The 16,284-nt window shown below is 30.4% G+C and overlaps 2 protein-coding genes across 2 annotated transcripts; both read right to left on the bottom strand.

Annotated features, from left to right (window-relative positions):
• Positions 1-11,163: 11,163 nt before the first annotated feature.
• Positions 11,164-12,237, bottom strand: LOC114927744 (uncharacterized). Its single transcript, XM_029298675.1, has one exon. The coding sequence runs from the start codon at positions 12,235-12,237 to the stop codon at positions 11,164-11,166; it is 1,074 nt and encodes a 357-aa protein (XP_029154508.1).
• A 15-nt stretch (positions 12,238-12,252) lies between these two features.
• LOC112804111 (uncharacterized) lies at positions 12,253-14,377 on the bottom strand. Its single transcript, XM_029298674.1, has 2 exons — positions 13,378-14,377; positions 12,253-12,836 (listed from the first exon to the last, which is right to left on the bottom strand). The coding sequence occupies exons 1-2, from the start codon at positions 14,375-14,377 to the stop codon at positions 12,253-12,255; spliced, it is 1,584 nt and encodes a 527-aa protein (XP_029154507.1).
• Positions 14,378-16,284: the final 1,907 nt, after the last annotated feature.

Here is a 16,284-nt window from a genome sequence, read left to right as displayed (position 1 = left end):
GCCAACATCGCTATTTTCCTGTTGAGAAACTTCAACTCAATCTCGAGCTCCATCTCGCCTGACAAAGCGTAGCTGCTCGGTCTGTCCTCTGCGTTACTCGAATGCATTGCTCCAAGATTTAAAGACAGGTAGTGTGCTAATGTGCTGGAGGAAACACCACCACATCCCGGTTCGACACGTATTGGAGGAATAGAATCGCCATGCAAAGGCTGCGTTTTCGGAACGGCTTCTACCTCATCACCGCTGAAATCTTCAATCTCATCCTCGTCAGACGTTTCTGCAATGCCAGCATCAGGATACCTATCGAACCCAACAAGGGTAGAAGGGGAGGGGCGTGCTTCACGAATATTTGCATTCTGTCCCCGCGTAACAAACGTGTTGAAGCTTGGACTATGGACTCTACTAGTATCTCGACCCGGAACAAAAATTAGCCGCTTCTAGATTTCTCACACCCTCAACATTATTGGAACTGGACAAGCTTCCACTAATATCCTGAAGATTCAGACAAAACTCCAACGAATAGATGCTTCATGTGCTGCGATGATAAGAAAACATCATCGACACATGCTGATCAGATTTTATCTGCATTTTTTGATACGCAAACAAGTTGGCCACTGCAACCGACATCCTGTAAGTCAGATTCGTGATTTCTTTTTTCCCAACCATTCCAATATGCATCAGAATCAGATTTTTCAGATCTTGCAACGATGTCTGTGGCGGAATCATTATCCACAGTTGATCGTCGCAAACGAATGTAACACCTTCTGTTGTATGAGAAATTTCTCCATTAGGGTATATAATCACATAAACGTTCTCCGAAGCCATACACAAATCAAACCAATCTTAACACCCACAAATTTTTTAGAGAGGGAGAAAGTTGTGACATTGAGAGCAATTTTGGAGAGTAGGAGGAGAGTGGAGATAGAATGACTTCTTTCGTGGATGATCCACCAGCGTTTATATAGGCACATTAAGATCCCACTTCGTGGGCAGTACACATGAAGTGCGCCATCTCGCAAGTACTGACACTGACTTGGAACCAATTCGTGACCGTCGCCCCAAATTTTTCCAATTCGCGGATGTCAGCCACTAAATGGCTTCTCCACCATTTTGTCTGCGCCGCACCAGACATGGGCCCTGCTGCTATCAGGTCCATTTCGCGAACGTCGGGAGTGAGTTGATGAGAAACTCCATTTCGCAGGTGACAGCCTAGAGTTGGCCCTGAATATTTCAGAAACAATTTAATGCGGTGCTTGTTCTGGAAATTAATGTTTTTTAGATATTTAATTATATAAAAAAGCTCACACTTCTTCCTTCTTTTGTCATCACGTGCTAATTTCTTTAAAATCAAATGATATATTTTTACTACAAGTTTTCTATATGTTATTTGATATCTATATAGAGATTGAATAAATTATTATTTTTATCTATAAAAATTTAAAATGTTGACAAATTTATTAACAAAAAAAAATAAAATTAACTTTATACTTATAAAAAATAAAAGATAAATTTTTACAAATAAAATTATACAAACCTTAAAAAATTAAATAAAATTTTTAAATTATCCTCTAATATAATCTAACTTATGATGCATGGACACTGACACAGACACGGAATACGACACAATACGAGATACGCCGACACACAAATTTTAAAATCTTATAAGATACGAACACACACATACATATAAAATATATAGCATTTTTTAGATAAATCATAATGATATTTTGATGTTTTATTAATATTAAAATATATTTTTTAATTTTTTAATTATTTTTAATGTCTTATTTTAATTATATCAAGTATTTAAAATATTTTTTATTTTAATAAATAATAATATATATTATATCTAAATTTATTTCAAGAATATATGTTAAGAATAAGATTAGACACGTTGACACGTGATGGTATTTAGGTATGTCCAAGTGTGTCCGGAGAATTATTTTTTATTTTTTATTAAGACACAGTTGGATACAGCAAACACACGTGTTGAACGAGTGTTGATAAGTGTCGTGTCCGAAATGTGTTTGACACGCGAATACGGCAATTCAGCGAAGTGTTCGTATTTTATAGAACCTAACTATAACTTCTAATTTTACTCCACGCCACTACTCCAATCCCAAACTCTACCACCATTCTCTTTCAGTCCTTCTCAACTGCCACCATCACTGTCGCCATCATCACCATCACTACCCTTCTTCCTCCCTCCACCTCTTCGATCCCGACCTCAACTGTAGGCTCTCCTTCCCCGTCACTTTCCTCCCCTTTCTGAAACTCCAATTCCGTCACCTCCTCCCCTTCTATTTCATCCTTCAAATTCAACACAAATATCCATTCCATAAATTTTAAATCGCAAAGTGAACTACTAACCTAAAACACACTACAATTTTCCTTCTCCTCCAAAGCTTCAAAAGATAAGAGCTTGATTATGGTTTTGGCGTTAAATTGGAAATGGGTAACAGAAAAATGAGAGAAGATATGAAGAGTTTGAAGGGTACCATCGCATAATCAAACGTTAAAGCCACTAATAATGGTCCTCACCAAACTCGCCACCTTCTATTTCTCTGGCGACAACAATTACTAATAGATGAAATTCTCTTCTAATCTTCCTGCAAAGCCACAAAATCCGATTCACGTCAGAGACCGCATCCTCGCGTTTTGCAATGTCGGCTCGCCGTGGCTGATGGAGGTCACGCGATGGTGCTGATGGTTGGTGGACTGAAGTCGTTGTTCTCGTTGAACATGCTATGCTTGATGATCTTGATTCTACTGCTTTATTTGACGACGATGGAGTGGGAGGAGGTAGGGAGGATGCGGCCGAAAATGTTCCAGTGCTTCTCGATGAAGTGGATTAGGAAGAAATTGGTGCTTTGGGGCCAGTTCGAGGGTGGTGGTGAAGGTGATTATAGCAGTGATGGTGGTAGTTAGGGATGAGAGTAGTGACAAGGTTTGAGATTGAAAGAGTGGTAGTGTAGAGTGAAATTAGAAGTTGGACTTAAGGTCATATTAAGGTCTAGTTTGGATAAATACTTTAATTAAACTCTTTTTGAAAAAATAACTTAAAAAATAAATGTTTATATTAAAAGTAGCTTATAAATAAGTTATTTTGGGTGTGTCTGAGGTTCACGTTGGGGAATAAAAAAGTCTGTTTGAGCGTTTTGAACTTCTCATTGTTACGTTTGGCAACTTTTTGGAACCACTAACCCATAAGTGCTTTCACCTCTGAACGTAAGTTCACGTGAAACTAAAAATTCTAACTTCTGCGTTCACGTTGGGAAGGCTAATTACTATTGGAGGAATTAGGTAATAAATTTATTCCATATCTACCAACTGTACCCTTCATTTCTTCTATAAAAAGGATGCACATAACCACATAATTTTACAGTAATTCTCTGTATGTTTTTTGTTACAGATTTTTTTCCATCAAACTCTTTCAGATTTGTTTCCATCACTGCCAAAGTAAAGATTTTAATTTTTTTCATTATTTTTAATTCTTTCTTTCATATTTTAATTTTTATGTTTTTTATTGTATTTTTTATTTATATGATAAATATTTTTCATATTATTTTTTTAATATTCTGATATTATTTTTTAATTTTTTATTGTTATATTTTTATTGTATTTTTTATTTATATGACAACCATTGTTGATATAAATTTTTATTTTTATTAATTTTTATAATATTTTTATTATTTTTTGTTTATATAAATTATCTTTTATCATTTATTGTCCTATATTTATATTGTGTATAAAATTTTTTATTTTTTATTTGATTTTATTCATATAAATTTTATTTACTTTTTATTATAATTTTTTTTTCATATAATATATGTTGTTGGTTGTAATTATTATATACTATGTTTGTATAAATTTTTTTTATTGTACTTTATTTTTGTTTTTATTATATACTAATTATAAGTAACAAAAGAGTTCCTGCCTCAAAGCAAATTGCAGATGTAATAAGTAGAATTGCCTCTGTATCTGAATCACGCTCAACTATTGTGTCCACATTTCTAGTACCCAGTGCATCTAGTGGGAAAGTAATGACTGATATTCAAAAGATGAAAATGATCACTAATGATTCTGATTTTCATAGTCGTTATTGTCAACTAATGATGTTTAAAATTGCTAGAGAAATGTTTGTATTCTTAAAAGAATATGAGCAAAAATTGTTGGATTGGCTCAAACATGCATCATATAATCTACCACCATTCATACAATTTTTTTTGTAATTTTCATACAAAACTAATTAAGTTATTATTGTACTCTATCTTAATTTGTTTATAAATTTTTTGTTATGCTAGAATAAGATAATAGAAAAATTTGTGTGTTGCTTATTTATCATTTTATAATATAATGTTTGTGGTATTTAATTATTGTTTTTATTATATATAATTTATTTCTTAGCTTGATATTGATAAGAATTTATTTATATTTTTATGTATAACTTAATTTTTGTTAATTAATTTGGAATGAATATGGAGTATTTATTTGAAGAGTATGAAAAAGAACAACATAAAGAATTAAAATTACTTTCCATTATAAAAGAAGAAACAGATAAATTGAAAATATTTTTACATTAATTGGTCAATATGCAGTCAATTATTTGTGTAAAAAACCATGCAAAACTAGTAAACAAACAGGTTATTTATCGGTGTAAGAAATTTTATGTGGCCATGGTATTCGTTGTTATGAAATGTTTCAGATAGAAAAACATGTTTTTTTTTTAAATTTTGTGATGAATTAGTTGAAAATGAATTAAAATGTACAAGACAAATGAGAGTTTAGAAAATGGTTGCAATGTTCTTAAATACAGTTGGTCATGGAGTGGGTAATAGGATGATACAAGAAAGGTTTTAACATTTTGGAGAGACAGTAAGTAGACATTTTCATGAGGTATTGGTTGCTTGCTTGAGATTATCTATTAAATATATTAAGCCATCGGATTCTAAGTTTCAAAATGTTCATAGCAAAATAAAAAATAACCAACGATATTGGCTATTTTTTAAAAATGCTATAGGAGCAATTGATGATACTCATATCTCATGTGTGGTGAGCCCAAGTGATCAATCCAAATTTATTGAAAGAAAATGATATCCAACACAAAATATAATGACTATATGTGATTGTGATATGTGCTTTATTTTTACTTTACCTGGATGGGAAGGCACTGTGCTCTGTGCATATATGATGCTCGTGTATTTGATAATGTTATTACAATTCTTACCATGAATTTTCCGCGTACTCTTCAAAGTTAATTTTTATAATTTTCTTACAAATAAGCTATATTTACTTGGTTATCATATAATTAATTTTATTCCTCGTTAGGTAAATATTATTTGGTAGATGCCAGTTATCCAACACCGAAAAGATATATTGGTCCATATAAATGTGAACGCTATTATCTTGCAGATTTTAGGCGTTCTTCTGGATTTACAAATCATAATGAAGTATTTAATTATTATCACTCAAATTTAAGATGCACAATAAAAAATATTTTTGGAGTGTAGAAATATAGATTTGCTATCTTGCGACACATGCCGAAGTCCAAAATTAAAACTCAAGTGCAGATAGTATGTGCAACAATGTTTATTCATAATTTTATTAGAAGACATTTTAAAACAAATACTGAGTTTAATCAATATGAACATGCAAACATTCTTGATGGAGAAGATAATAGTTATGTTAGTGAAAATTCAGATCAAACTCTAACCATTAACTCTTCTGCAGAAGTGGACCGTATTCGAGACTCGATTAGGGGTCAAATTATTAATCACATGCAGTAGAAATAATAGTGTTCTTATGTACTAATTTTGTATAAGATATTATTTTTTATGTATTTCATGAGTGTTTTATCTTTTAATTTAATATTTATTAGTGTTTTTATGTATTAAAATATATTTTGTCAATTTTTATATGTTACTTTAATTTAGTAAGTAAATATTAACTTTATTATAAAATGAATTAATAAGATCTATTTAAATATCTAAAGTAAAATAATAGAATAATATAAAAAATTATTTTAATTGATGTCTCTTTTAGTAATTTTTCATTTAAAAGTGATTTTGAATAGTATAATCCGAACAACATTTATTTTACTATAACCCATTTAATATAAAGATTACCAAACATAAATCACGTTAACACAAACTTATTTTTCATTAAAATCAAATTTACAAAATCAATTTTATGCAAACTCTCGTTTGCAAACTGTAATCCAAACACAAACTTTGTGTTTAATTTTTTAGTTCTAAAAGTGTTTATTTTAAAAGAAATGTGATAAAAAAATTTATTATGAAAGAAGTCATTTTTTTAATTTTTCCATAAACACTTAATAAATAGCTTCTTAGAAAACTACAATTTAATTTTAAAAATTGTACTAGACATTAATGGTTAGTTCGCATCCTAATTTGTGTATGTAGAATGTAGTAGGCCAACAGCAACTAGGACTGACCATACTTTATGTGCGGATACCCAATTCGATTCGATTAGGACTTATTGTGGTAGAATATTAAAGCCACAACCTCCTTTTTGTAAAATCTCAAAATAACCATTAAGCAAATCATTTAAATTACTAATTTATTACGTTTGTTATTTAAAGAGTAATTTTATAAGAATTGAGAATTAGAAGAAGAATGACAAAATAAATTATTTTTGTTTGTGTAATTTTAATTTTATTAAAAACTTAATAATTATGCTATTTATAATTTTATGTTAAATTTTTTAAAATTTTTTTATTTCAATTTGAACTTAATTTTTTATTTTTTATTTTATTAATATGTATAAAATATAGAATTATTAAATTTTATATTTGCTTAAAAAATTTTATTTTCCTGTGACTCTGTGAATAGGGTTGAGAAATTTAAAATATAGATAGAGTATGATTGAATTTTAAGAAAGCTTTTAACTTTTGAGTAGGGTTATAATATAGTCCAAACTCTATTATTGCCAGTTCTAGTAGCATCTCATTGACCAATAATAAATTCTTAAATAGAGTTTAAATTCATACCAGATTAATCCTTAATCTATCAAGATGAAAAATACAGTGAGAATTAAAAAAAAACTGTTATTTTAATTTTTGAATTTTAACGTACCACTTAAATATTTTGAACTTGAGCCAAGCAAAAATTCAAACAAAATAGGCGGATAGTCCCAGTTTTTCTTCAAAATTAAAAACAAATTGATTTTATATTTTTGTATATATATTAAACTATCGTTTCTACTTATAAAAATTAAAAATATTAAAAATTTATCGATAAAAAAACAAAATTGACTTTATATCAAAAGAGATAAATTTTTGCAAACAAATTATCTAAACCATAAAATATTAAATAGAATTCTCAAATTATTCTTTAAGGGCCGTTTGAAAAATTTCAAATTTTTTTTTTAATTTTGACTTATAAAGAATAATAATATTAAAACAACTTAATTAAATTAGAACTTATTTTAAACAATGATAACATAAAAATTCAAAAATAAAAATAATAGAATTTTAGGCATTAAACATCGGAACAACTTCTACATTCTAAACCTAACAAAAATAAGTTGAGTCATGCCAAGTTGGGAATTGAACAATCCCTGTGAATAAGTTGCCAACCATTATGATTAGTTTACTATGGCGTTTCACTCATGTGTGTATCATTATCAACATCAACTAATTTAGTGCCCGCACTATGCGTGGTTTGTGTATTTAACTATTTATCGTATTATATAATTGAATTATTATATATATAAATATATAAATAAATTGTGAAATGGAATGATATGATTTAATAAGAATAAATTTTAAAAACAATGACTCAAAATTGACTCCAAATTAAATATTATTTCGTATAAGTTAATAATTGGTATAATGTATACATTAAAATATTCGTTAGATCGATGATTTCGATTCATAGAAAATTCATTCAAGTAAATGGTCTAATTTATATAAAGTATATTAATAAAATAATTAACAATTTGAAAATATTAGTTAACGTTATTGCACATGTATCATTTGAAAAAAAATTAAAGGACAGTAGATTTTTGTATTTGAAATAATTTTAATATTTAATAAGAAATAATTATTCAAAAGAATTATAAGCTTTTTGTTACGTCAACTAAAAAAAATAATTTTTAAGTTGATATATTTTAATAAGAGTAAAATGTATTTTTTATTTTTAAATTTTTTTAAAAGTTAATCAAATATTTAAAATTTTAATTTATTTTAATTTTATCTTAAAAGTATAGACTTGACAATTAAAATTTTTAAAAAAATTATGATCTATCCAATAATAATATATGACAACCATATTTGATTAACTTGTGTTAAGAATTATTTTTGTTAACTTTTTGTTAAATTAGTTCAAAATTTAATAAAAAAATAGTAATTAAGAATATATTTAATGTAAATTAAAAATTGTTGAGATAAAAATAAATTAAAATAAAATAAAATCTTTTTAAAAAAATTTACATATTTTAAAAATAAAAAATATATTTTAATTTTTTTAATTTATTTTTTTTGTTTGATAACTATATTATAACTTTCTAATAATTGGTGAACTAAATATTTAAATTTATTATAATACTATATATACTAATTGAATTAGAGAAGATCATAACTCCCGCTTAAAAATCATTTTCAAACTTATTGTCATGAATAAAACATTTTAATAATAATAAAAAAACGTATCTTTCTCTCTTCCACTCCCACTTGTATATACAGATATACACATATTTACTATTACTACCATTCAAATTTAAATTGGCACCTAACTTTTCACCAATCAAGAAAAAGATGCAACTTTTAATAGGTTAGAATATTAAACAGTCAGAAGAGTTGGGAACTTGGGATGCTCAAGAGTTAGAAAGCTGGATCAGATCAGGAACTATAGTTCTTGAGTCTTAGTGGATTTAGATCAGAAGTTCTCCTCACTAATTACACGCATTAAGAAAAATCAAGAGAAATAGATCACTTTCTTGTCACCAGTGGTCTTCTCCTTCTTGGAGTTGTTGACCTTGTCAAGGAAAGGATTACCGTTGATGGTGTTGACGGTGCTAATAACGGTGCAGCTGATGATGCAATTTCTGCAATTTTTTTACCATGCCATCCGCCATAATTCTACAGGAGATTTGTAGTTTACCCCATGAGCAGCCATCTGAAATATAAAGGTACTTATGAGATCTGATTTGAGAGTCTCCGATTATAAGAGCGTTCTATTTCTAATAATAACAGGTGTATCTTTTTTTCGGAGATCACCAAATTATATTATTTTTGTTTTTGATTTTTCAAATTGGGTTTCTGTTGAATAGATTTAGTTTTACACATGTTGGTTTTCACTAACATAGTTTATCTGATGCAGAGATATTGCAGATTTATAGATGATACTGATGAATTTAACGGGTTGGTTATGGGATTTGCGTCGATCTACTTCTTCACCAGATTATAAGTAAGTTAGTGAGATTCTCAAAATGTGCCTGCATAACTTGATCTGTTTAAATTAATAGATTATGCCTCCATCTTTAAATTTAACAAATTAAATTAAATCTATTGTTAATGTTTCTGTAAATTTTATATAATTTTTTTTTGACTTTTATTACGTGTTTCTCTCTTAATTTGTGTGGAGAGTCCTGCTCCTGACAATGGTGGATAGGATGATATTTAGATGAAAATTGGCAAGATTGTAGATAAAGTTTTGTTAACAAAGTGGTGACCACTCATGACAGAAGCTTCATACCATGAGGTAATTAAAAAGTAAACAATATAAGAACATGATGTTTTTTTGTGAGTATAGTTGATAGTTTTTATTACAATTGTATGATTATATGTTTATTGATTTGCCTTTTTATCTGTTATACATGATAATGGTAGTTGGCTTAATTGTTTTGCATACTTTTATCTATTTGCCTTTTTATATGCTTCTATGTTTCTATTTAGCTTCATCCAATTTGTGAAATCTCATATGTTCGAACAACTGATAATGTAAGAGATTTTTTAGGGATATTGCTTCCATGTAAAATAATACAATTTTACATAGAGATGGTTTTGTAATGATATTTTGCCAAAACTTATCATCTGGATAAATTTATTGTAACTTTGAAGTGTAAATAATCACTTTTAAATTTGAAATGTTTATTTATCATATTTATAAATGTTGATATTTAAACAGTCATTGCTTGTTTTAAGGTAGATGATTTTTAAATAAATTGATTTCAGCCAACTAATCAATGCAACTCGCTGGATAACGATTCTATTGCTAATTCTCTTTAAATGTTGTTACATCCATGTGTGAGTGTATTTTTTAGGCCTAATTGAAATTTTCTTTGCGTGTATAGTGTTGTTTTACAACATAATTAAGAGGAACAGTGGGAATACATTGTTATTTTGATAGAAGGTGCTGTCATTAACTACATTTCTCTCATGGTGAGAACTATACTGGCACACCAGGTATGTTACTGATTCATAATATTCATCTTTTAACTTGTATTTTTCATGCCTTGATGTTTCATAATATTATTTGAGCATTTGATTGGGTTATCTTTGTTGTGTGTTGTGGACAATAATTATGTGTTTTATTAGTTATGTATATATTAGTTCAGATTTAGGTGATAATTTTGTTTTAGTCTGACTAATAATTGATTTGTGAGTAGTGTTTTTTTCTTGTTATAGTTGATCACATTGTTACTGTTTTAGTATATATGTATATGCACTATTCAAATAAAAACTTGCTACAAATAACATGAAAATCATAATCATGATTAGAACAAAAAAATATGTCGAATTCCAGAAATTTTTAAATAATGAAAAAATAATTGATCTTTCAGCTTATTAAAATATAAGCTGAGAGCAAAAATATGTTGAGAATTATCCACTGCAATCTCTAGAAACTAATGGAGAATACCTCTCGTGACATAACATTCTCCGTCTCTCTTTTTTGAATTGTCTCCTCACACAATAGTAAGTGAACTCAATTAATTTGTTTACACCAGGCACCTAAAGATAAAAATGTTCATTAGTGCACATCAATAATTGAATATATAAAGATAGCGTGGTTCAATATGAAATTTGTGGTGATTTGGGCGAGTCTATCCAAAATAATATAGAATGCTTAAATAAAACTCTTCAAATCTATAAATTACCTGAGATGAACTTTGATATAAAATGTGGCAGACATATAGCCTTTGTCAAACATTCCTAAACACTTCTTTGAAAACAACATTATCTGTCTCATTGCTCCTTTCTTCTTCATGACATAAGAGTATCTTAAGACCTTTTTTATTTGTAACTCTCGAAATAGCCACATACAATTGTCCGTGGGTAAAAACAGGCTTCTTTAAAATCAATCCAACTTTTGATAAGGATTGTCCTTGACTCTTATTAATTGTCATGGCATAGGATACCATTATAGGGAACTGTCTGCGTTGAAACTTGAATGGTATTCTATGGTCAGATGGACTAAGGGTCATCCTTGGAATAAAAACTTTCTGACCAGCATTCTTTCCTGTCATGCTTTTAGCTTCAATAATGTGTTTTCCTAGCTTTGTTATCACCAATCGGGTTCCATTGCATAATCCAGCCGAGTGATCAATATTCCGTAGTAACATGATAGGTGTTCCTACCTTGACTATCAACTCATGGTTTGGAATCCCCGAACACCTAATTGTGTTTAGAAATTCTGGAGTGTGTATTGATGCGATTAACTCATTAGATGGCTCTGTTGGACATGCTTTGTCAGAACTATAGTATGTTTGTGATTCACGTGGATTTAAACTCATCATGTATCGGTTAATCTCATCTACTATTTGCAATGTTGGGGCAAGGATAGCTCGATCTTCGACTTCATAGACAGAATTTGAAGGCCAAAACATCTCGGGATAAATTGCTCTACATATAGCAGCTATAGGATCCTCCCATTCTTTTATCAGAATGTCATTGGGAATTTGAATTGTATCAATTCCATCTTTAGACTCCCCGCATTTACCATCGCCAATGCTTAGTATCCATTCTGCAAAATCCTTTAACTCAGACGAATGTACATTATCATCATCCGCTTGTAGCCGCATATTTCTTGTTAGTTTCAACATGTTGCAACTATTCCAAATGTAGGATGAATTGATAGTCGCATTCACAATATCCTGCCTGCTTCCTTTGGGTATAACAGGGAGTATCTGTCTAAAGTCACCACCAAACACAATTGTTTTCCCTCCAAAAGGTTGCTCTTCACTATGAACATTCTTGAATCTCAATAAATCTCGCATTGTCCTATCAAGTGCTTATATACAATGCTTATTGACCATGGGAGCTTCATCCCAAATAATAAGTTTTGTTTTTATGATCAATTCTGCCAATGCACTGCCCTGTTTTATATTGCAAGTGGAAAACTCATCAACATTAAGTGGTATTGCAAATCTTGAATGAGCTGTTCTACCACCTGGTAATAACAAAGCAGCTATGCCACTTGAAGCCACCGTCAAGACAATTTGACCTCTTGATCTTAACCCTGATGCCAATGTCTTCCAAACAAAAGTTTTTCCTGTTCCACCATATCCATATAAAAAGTAAACACCACCTACTCCATCATTGACAGATTGCATAATCCTATCATAAACATGGTGTTGTTCATTTGTCAGCTGTTGTAAATAAAGGCTATGTTCATCAGCTAATCTGTGTCTATCATATTGTTGCTCATCAGAAATTAACCGATTGATGCCGCTTGAAACCAAATGAGAGGAACACATTTCCATATCTGAAAATGGCATGGAAGAGAACTCTTTTAGACTCTTGTTGTAAGTCTTCAATTTATTCTCAATATCTATAAGAGTTAGATCCTTCAATTCCTGCTCTGTTAAACTTAAATCTGTGAAAGACACCAACGTAATGGAGAGAGTTAAATGTGTAAAAACACATAGAAGAAACTACTATCAAGATCACTTTTCAAATTATTATCATTTTACAATATACATGATTTCATATTCATAAACACATTAAATGGTAATTTAACTTTTTGAGTAGTTATACAGAGTAAAATATCTTTTTTCTTCTATTTCTTTACATTAATATTGATTGTATACATTCTAAATATGAACAAACATTGTTGATAATAATTTCTTTTTGATCATAAAATCTTACTGTCTCGTATGAAGTAGTCATTGTTAATGCCTAATTTACAAAAAAAATTAGACTTTGTTCAACTAATTTTTTATATCATGAGAACTTTTTATTCTCTATTACCACTCTTTTATTCTATAATACATTTTTTTAACCAAACACTAATGTAATAAACCAACCAAAACAACATTATAAACCTAATCTGACCTATTAATATGTATTGGCCAGTTGTATTATGTACAAATTAATAGTATGTCAGATAACTTAGGGGTAAATCAACTTTAGAATACCTGGATTGTCAAGAATTCTCTTTTGCCTATGTAGAATATCATCAGATAAAATATGCCACGTGTTGTCCCATACATATTCTGGCCTTGTCATAGAATTTGAAAACAAAAGTGTTGCAAACAATTTTCTCAAATATTCTCCGGAACCCCAATTATTTGCTTCTTGTATTGCATCAATATATTCTCTGTCATCATCTAAAAGGCCACGTGCATAACATGCATCTCTGAAAGTTGAGTACACAGTTCCGTCAACAGTTCTGATATCTTCATAGCAAGTAGGGCCTTTGACTAAATTCAACAGTAGTCTTAAATAGTAAATTTCACCAGATCCAGGAGGCACAAAAAAAATTCTTCCAATGACTGCATGCGATTTTCGTGGAACCCATATCCGTTCTTGGGCTTTCCATACAAACTTAGTAGGAAGCTCAGCAAATGTTAGGGACCTAGCCTCTCGATATTCTTTATTTGCTTCAAACCAACCAAGAAACATAGATTCCTTTACCGAAGCCTCTCTAGCTACCTCATCTAAGTTGTCATGGTCTTTGAATATCACATTTTGCTCATCCGGCAAATGAAACCCCAACCTAACGACTGAAGGATCTCTATAGTGAATGCTATAACCGAAAATCCTCCAAACTGCTTCACATGGAGATATGTATCTACAATCATAGTACATACTAATCTCATCGATTTCATCACTTTCTACGTCTTCACCAACACTTTTGTAAAATGCAGTAGTTACACGATCATTCCCTTTATTCACATACTTAAACAAATATTTAATTGATCTCGATTGATTACACCACTCAACATTAATGTGTGCACCATACAGCAGCAAAAACCTATTATGTGGGACTACGTAACAGTCATCGAGATCAACACCACTTTTATTAATAATCCTCCCATCATCTCTGCGCCTGTATAATGGATAGCCATCTTCATCAACTGTTGTCTCATCAACAAATCTTTTTGGAAAGTGCCTTATGCATTTTCCATTTTCCATGCACGGTGATTGTTTTCTAAAATTGCCACATGGACCATGCATCATATGTTTTTCAACGGCATCAAAATAAACAGGATCTTTTTCTCTATCTGGAATCTCAGCTGAAATAATCTGGTCTATCTCTTCTCCAGTGGGATACTTATCATCTGGGTGTAGGAAAATTAGTATGTGGGCATGAGGCAATCCGCGTTTTTGGAATTCAATCGTGTACACCACTAAAAATATAAAAATTTATTATGTCAGCCTTTACTTGGTATAATGATTGTTTATCTAATAGCTAATGACTCATTATTATAAGCTATGAAATGGATAAAAATCATCACTCATTAATAAATTAACATGTGACTGCATCTAAACTGCTCTAAAGCACTCTATTCACTTTCAATATGATCACATTTTAATGCAAAAGACATATAACTTGCTCAAATAAAAGGTTTATATTCATAGAAAAATATCTCTATTTTTCAGGTTCTGCATATCAAAATTAACCCTATATTTATAAACAGGTGTAAAATAAAGTTGCTAAAAAAATATAATTTGGAGTATAGTCAGTGAGTCACCTGCACTAACCCCCCAAAAATGCGATTTGCTTTGATGTCCTTGATAAGACAATCCAACTTCACCTTAAAAGCCCTGCAAACCATGTCTGGTCTATCTTCTGCACGTAGTTCTCTATTGTCAAAAAAATCTTCAAGCTCTGGCCATTTAGGATTACATGTAAATGTAATAAATAGGTCTGGATAACCCACAACTTTGCAAATTGCCATTGCATCTTGATAATTCTGTATCATATACCTAGGACCACCAGTAAATGAAAAAGGTAGTATAATTCGCTTCCCTTTACATGAGGGTGTAGTTTCACCATTCAAAACAGCATCTTTTATTCGTTTGTACATTTCACATCTAAATTTGTCTTGATTATGACGTATATAATTCAATCTAGATGATTCAATCATTGAATAAGCATCCACCAAGAACTGTTGGAAGAGCCTCCTTGAATACAACAATGGAGATCCATCTACTAGTCTCTCTTGTATTCTAAAAGCAAAAAATTCTCTCATAGACATGTGTTGTCTCCCTTTTCCATCATTAGATGTAGGTTTGCTGAGAGAGATATCTTCCTTGAAACCATCCTCACCATAAGGAAATAAAAGAGGGTATTGTAATCCAAGATAAGCTGGATTAAGTTGATTAATCCGTTGTAATTTCCCAGTCTGTGTCTCTACGACAATGTCTCTGTCATTCTTATCAATATCAAAATCACCCACTATTAGTGCAGCAATCTCATTTGTTGACGGAAGATTATAGCGTCTACCATCCTTACCCCTTTTACCCAAGAGCCTAAGCTTCACAGAATTACGTGAGTCAACTCTCATCGACTCCCTAACCATACGAAAGGCCTTTACCAGGACATTGTGCTCGTCTAGCATCTTCTTTAAATCCTTTACAATATCTTCATGAATTAACTGGTTTTCTGCTCTGCTGTACACCAACAACAATGTACATAAGATATTTAACATTTTCTAAATAAGAAGTCTCTATACTCTCCATTATAGAATCCTAACAGGAATTTGTCGTTAAATTTTAGTATTTTGTTACAAACCTGAAAATGTTCATACGATTCTGGATTTCATTCTGTGTATCATACACATATAGCTGAGCAAACTTGGCGACATTGCCTTCTGGTGGTATGAGGCTACCCATCAAGTGATAATTTTCTCCACAAAGAATGAAGGTAGCCGGTCCTTTGCTGCGATTGATGCTTCGGTCTATCTTTGCACCCATTGAAGTGAATTGGAACATGTTATTATAAGCTCTAATGTTGTCACGAAAGTGCTTGCTTTTAGGACTATCTTCATACAACAAATTGTATAGTTCCTTTGGAGCATCTTGTAAATGGGGTATTT

This window comes from Arachis hypogaea, chromosome 5, assembly GCF_003086295.3.
Source record: "Arachis hypogaea cultivar Tifrunner chromosome 5, arahy.Tifrunner.gnm2.J5K5, whole genome shotgun sequence".
Classification (NCBI taxonomy): domain Eukaryota; kingdom Viridiplantae; phylum Streptophyta; class Magnoliopsida; order Fabales; family Fabaceae; genus Arachis; species Arachis hypogaea.
This window is presented reverse-complemented; position numbering and strand designations above follow the sequence as displayed.